A 5,811-nucleotide genomic window follows, 5' to 3' on the forward strand; every position below is an offset into this window, starting at 1 on the left:
CTCAAGGCGTAGCCGGGATGGAGGAGCTGTAGATAAAAAAACACCTTTGATGTTCCTTTTGTAATCCCCTGATAAAAGACCCATTTTGCTGAAACATTGCCTCGACAGGCCCCTGTCCCGGTGACAATTCCAGATGGTTGTGCAGTTATGATCGATCTCGAATACGGCGATTCCTCTTTCCACAATCGCCGACATAACACATATTAAAGACAGTTGCCGATTGCAGTGTAAGACTTGCAGGCCATTTATTTCTTGGACTTGAAGCAATACAAAAGTAATAAATATAGCAAAATAGCTATACCGTCCGGAAGAGTAGCAATAGCAGAGCAAAATAATGATCCATAGAAATGAAGATGCATTCCACCCATGAAAGTAAATAACACCGTTTTTGCATTGCTCAGTTTTCACACTGTGGCTATACACCAGTGTTAAGGCAGTCTACACCAATCCCACCAAATGAAGCTAGAAGACCGAGTTCTGATACTTTGCTTATATTACACAAAATCAGGTCAATTAAAAACGGTAGTGCAAACAACTTTGCTTTCGCTAGCTTGGGTACATGCGTTTAGCTGTTTCTAGTTAGGGACGAATGGCGGTTTATAGGATAACGGATTACGCAGAATACCATTATGCAGTCACTTTTAGGCAAACGTAAAATAAACCTACTTTATGTACACAGACAGACCGGCTAACAGCAATCCGCGATGAAAATACAGTCCTGGCCGCTTTGTCCAAAGTTTCACAATCCCTGCACGAGAGATTTTTTGGTAAAGGACTTCCGGCACTTCTTATTGCAGTTGAACATTATGTTGTTTACCCTGAGGTCTCCTTAATACGTGAAGTTTTCATTGCCCCATAGGGGACGATGCACATGTTGGCACATATGGACTGAAACAGCTCGGCACACTACTCACTCCCAAGTTTGGGCTCAGTGGCAATTGTAGTTGTTGTAGTAGAGAGCGGTGGCATCAGCTAGGGCTGAGATAAGGCTCGAATCTCCGACGGAGAACGCCTGCAAAGTGGAACTCATGCCCACCTCGCAACTGGACATTTGCGGAGGATCCTCTCCCAATGCGGCTTCTACGCACGACGGTCCGGCCGGTCCCGTGTTCAGGTACTGATCGAACTCTGCACGGTCGACGTCCCCTAGAAAGTCCCCGTGGCTCAAATCCTCCAGAGCACCCAAAGGTTGTCCGGGCTCCGGTGGCGGTGACGGTTGGCCGAGGTGATGTACGGGCGAATCGGGATGCGCGAACCGACCGCGCTCCTGATGCTCGTGTGGGTCCGGATGGTGATGATGGTATTGACCGTAGTAATAGCCCATGGGCAGGCGGCAGCTCACCAGAGCATGTAAAGTGCTCCCGGGACACTCGTATGTTATTGCACCGTGGCTTATGTGAGGATGGTGCGGGTGTGGATGCGAGTGATGATGCTGCTGGTGCTGCTGATAAGGTACGTGGCTCATAGAATCGTCGGCAGGCCCAGGAGGGAAAAACACCGGCTCCGCCGTGTCCACATGCATGTCCAGTGGGGACATCTCCGGGGTCGGAAGTCCGTAGCCGTCATGCAGTCCTAGAGGTTGAACCTCTCGGCTGAAGTGGCTCACAGGCGGCAGAGCAATGGGACCAAAAGAGGTGTTGACCATGGGAGGAGGAGAGCACAGTTGCCGTGTCTTACGAGATTCACCACCCGCGACATCTACCGTGCCTTCCGTCCGTCTCACCAACCGTTTTGCTTGCTTTTTGCGCCGCGGTCGATACTTGTAGTTGGGATGGTCGTGCATGTGCTGCACGCGTAACCGCTCGGCCTCCTCCACGAATGGCCGCTTCTGTGATGCACTGAGCGCCTTCCACGACTTTCCTGCACCGCAGAGATGGAGCGATTAACATGTTAAAGCCATCAAACAGTATCGGGTGAGTCATGTGCAAGGGAGGCTGAGGTACAGGGTGAGTCAATGAGCCAGTCAGGATAAAATTCGTTGATAAAACTTCAAGCAGCCCCTGATCTGATAGCGATGGGATAAACGATCAAAACAGCAAATTAATGAACGTGTTCAAAAGTGTTGAAAGTGAAAGGAAGAAAAAGTACAAAAAAGGAACTGATCAATGAAAACTGTATGATACAAGGAGGAGCTCCACATACATGCCTTTACTCTACAAGTTACCCTCACCCATCATTATGTTATCTTTGCCCCATCGAGACGTGTTACCCTCACCCTGCCGTTATGTTAACCTCACCCTGCCGTTATGTGCTACCCTCACCCCATCATGACGTGTTACCCTCACCCATCATTATGTGTTATATTTGCCCCATCGAGATGTGTTACCCTCACCCTGCCGTTATGTTACCCTCACCCTGCCGTTATCCCTCACCCCATCCTTATGTGTTATCCTCAACCCATCATGACATGTTATCCTCGTCCCATCATGATGCGTTACCTCACCCCTTCGTTTTGCGTTACCTCACCCCATCATGCCGCGTTACCTTCACCCCATCATTATGTGTTAACCTCACCCCATCGTTATGCGTTACCCTCACCCCATCATGATGCGTTACCCTCACCCCATCGTTATGTGTTACTCTCATCCCATCATGATGCATTACCCTCACCCCATCGTTATGCGTTACTTCACCCCATCATGATGCGTTACCCTCACTCCATCATTATGCGTTACTCTAGCCCCATCATGACGCATTACCCTCACCCCATCATGACGCGTTACCCTCACCCCATCGTTATGCGTTACCCTCACCCCATCGTTATGTGTTACCCTCACCCCATAATGATGCGTTACCCTCACCCCATCGTTATGTGATACCCTCACCCCATCATGACGCGTTACCCTATCCCCATCATGACGCATTATGCGTTACCCTCACCCCATCATGATGCGTTACCCTCCCCCATCATGATGTGTTACCCTCCCCCATCATGACGCGTTACCCTCAACCCATCATGATGCGTTATCCTCACCCCATCATGATGTGTTACCCTCACCCCATCATGACGCGTTACCCTATCCCCATCATGACGCGTTACCCTATACCCATCATGATGCGTTACCCTCACCCCATCATGACGCGTTATCCTCACCCCATCATTGTGTTACCCTCACCCCATCATGACGCATTACCCTATCCCCATAATGATGCGTTACCCTATCCCCATCATTATGTGTTACCCTCACCCCATCATGACGCATTACCCTATCCCCATAATGATGCGTTACCCTATCCCCATCGTTATGCGTTACCCTCACCCCATCATGACGCGTTACCCTCACCCCATCATGATGCGTTACCCTCACCCCATCGGTACGCGTTACCCTATCCCCATCATCACGCGTTACCCTCACCCCATCATGATGCGTTACCCTCACCCCCATCAGGACGCGTTACCTTCACCCCAACATGACGCGTTATCCTCACCCCATCATTATGTTACCCTCACCCCATCGTTATGCGTTACCCTATCCCCATCATGACGTGTTATCCTCACCCCATAATGACGCGCTACCCTATCCCCATCATGACACGTTACCCTCACCCCATCATTACGCGTTACCCTATCCCCATCATGACGCGTTACCCTCACCCCATCATGACGCATTACCCTGTCCCCATCATGACGCGTTACCATCACCCCATCATTGTTACCCTCACCCCATCGTTATGCGTTACCCTATCCCCATCATGACGCATTACCCTATCCCCATCATGACGCATTACATTACCCTGTCCCCATCATGACGCGTTACCATCACCCCATCATTATGTTACCCTCACCCCATCATGACGTGTTACCCTCACCCCATAATGACGCGCTACCCTATCCCCATCATGACGCGTTACCCTCACCCCATCATGACGCATTACATTACCCTGTCCCCATCATGACGCGTTACCATCACCCCATCATTATGTTACCCTCACCCCATCGTTATGCGTTACCCTCACCCCATCATGACGCGTTACCCTCACTCCATCATTATGTGTTACCCTCACCCCTCCCCCTCCCAATTTCACCACATATTACCCGTCCTCCTGCAATTTGACGATAACTCTGCAGGACACGAACTTGTGAAAATCCAAGTGAAGATGAATCCCTTCGGATATTGCGCTACAACTTTATCTCAATTTCCATTTTGTTTGAGGTGAACTCTCCTCCAAGAGCCGCCGCGAACACTTTTGGACGCGATGTGTGTAATTCGCACCCGGATGGCGCCTTTCTCTTTCTTGCTTCAATTCTGTTCTTCTCTTCAGAACACAAGACGAGCCTCGTTTCGGACATTTCATCAACTTGCCAACTGAGCACCTTGGCGTCGCATCACGATACGTTTACTTTATATAATGTAATGTGGATAGAGTTTAATTACGAAAAAAAAAGTGGAGCTGAACGCATCGTCAAGTTTACCTCAGAACCAAGATGTGTAAGTTATGGCGCTCGGTTTTTACCTCAGAAACAAGACACGGAGGTTATGGCGCTCGGGTTTTACCTCAGGACCAAGACATGTAAGTTATGGCGCTCGGGTTTTTACCTCAGAAACAACACACGGAGCGCTCGGCTTTTACCTCAGGACCAAGACATGTAAGTTATGGCGCTCGGGTTTTTACCTCAGGACCAAGATGTGGAAGTTATGGCGCTCGAGCTTTTACCTCAGGACCAAGATGTGGAAGTTATGGCGCTCGAGCTTTTACCTCAGAACTAAGACATGGAAGTTATGGCGCTTGTGTTTTTATTTTACCTCAGAACCAAGACGTGGAAGTTATGGCGCTCGAGCTTTGTTTTACCTTAGAACTAAGTCTAGGACGTCGAAGTTATGGCACTCGGACTTTTACCTCAGGACCAAGATGTGGAAGTTATGGCGCTCGTGTTTATACTTCAGAAGTAAGACATGGAAGTTACGTCGCTTGAACCAGAGAAGCCTTTTAAAAAGAGAATGTTCACGCGAGACCGCAAACAATCACGGTCTAACTCTAAGATCTGTCGCATCAGTTGTCGAATCGTTTTCTTGGACTCAAATAAACACGTGCTGACTGCTGAGATGGAAAGAAGGTCGGACAAGCCGTGTACGTACCGAGCATCTTGCTGAGTTCGGCGTTGTGCAGGTCCGGATTTTGCTGCGCCAGCCGCTTGCGCTCGTCCTTGGCCCAAACCATGAACGCGTTCATCGGGCGTCGGATCCGCGGCTCCATCTTGCCCTTCAGGGATCCCGCCGCGCCGGAGCCCTGAACCGCCACTCGAGTGCACCGTTCGGACTCCCCCTGCGCCGCCAGAGGCTCGGACCATCCGTACGGGCCGAGGTGAGCCTGCGGGCAGCCGGACAGCTGCAGCGAGTACGGCGCTTCTTCCATGCCGCCGTGCAGCGAACGGCAGCAGCGCGCGCGTGTCGACGAGCCCGCGCTTTTCGCACAGGTAACAAACATGAGCTCGCGCTCCGCCCGCGCTTTATGGAGAAACCAGGGGCGCGCGCTCCGCCCGACCCCGCCTCGCGCGCTCAAAACGCGCCTCACTCCCCGCTCTTCTTGAGCTCCCAGCGTTGCTTCCCGAACCAATCGCAACTCCCCCTGCTCGACTTTCCACCTCCGCCGCCCCGCCCCCTCGCGCTGCCTTCCTCGACTACCGGTACTTATTATTTTTCCCTCAGCACTTTTTCCACCCATGTCGCCTTTTTCCTCAGCGCCTCGGGAAGCACTGACGAGCCAAGATGTCGGCGCTCCTCCTGCAGAATACATCGTGGCGACCTCCGAAGTTTAAATCTGCAGCCATTTTATATCTCACAGAGATTTACCAGGTGCAAACGACGTCGC

General features: G+C 51.1%; 1 protein-coding gene across 1 annotated transcript; it reads right to left on the bottom strand.

Moving 5' to 3' along the window:
• Positions 1-220: 220 nt before the first annotated feature.
• Positions 221-5,520, bottom strand: LOC137423696 (transcription factor Sox-17-alpha-B). Its single transcript, XM_068111114.2, has 2 exons — positions 5,079-5,520; positions 221-1,860 (listed from the first exon to the last, which is right to left on the bottom strand). Exons 1-2 carry the CDS (start codon positions 5,425-5,427, stop codon positions 929-931), a joined length of 1,281 nt encoding a protein of 426 aa, XP_067967215.1. The 5' UTR covers positions 5,428-5,520; the 3' UTR covers positions 221-928.
• Positions 5,521-5,811: the final 291 nt, after the last annotated feature.

Source organism: Myxine glutinosa, chromosome 3 (genome assembly GCF_964187855.1).
Source record: "Myxine glutinosa chromosome 3, kmMyxGlut1.1, whole genome shotgun sequence".
Classification (NCBI taxonomy): domain Eukaryota; kingdom Metazoa; phylum Chordata; class Myxini; order Myxiniformes; family Myxinidae; genus Myxine; species Myxine glutinosa.

Excerpts from the sequence above, each read along its gene's own strand:
- LOC137423696 (XM_068111114.2), bottom strand. The coding sequence starts at position 5,427 with ATGTTTGTTACCTGTGCGAAAAGCGCGGGCTCGTCGACACGCGCGCGC. Across the intron at positions 1,861-5,078 it reads CGAACTCAGCAAGATGCTCG|GAAAGTCGTGGAAGGCGCTC; the intron begins GTACGTACACGG and ends TCTGCGGTGCAG.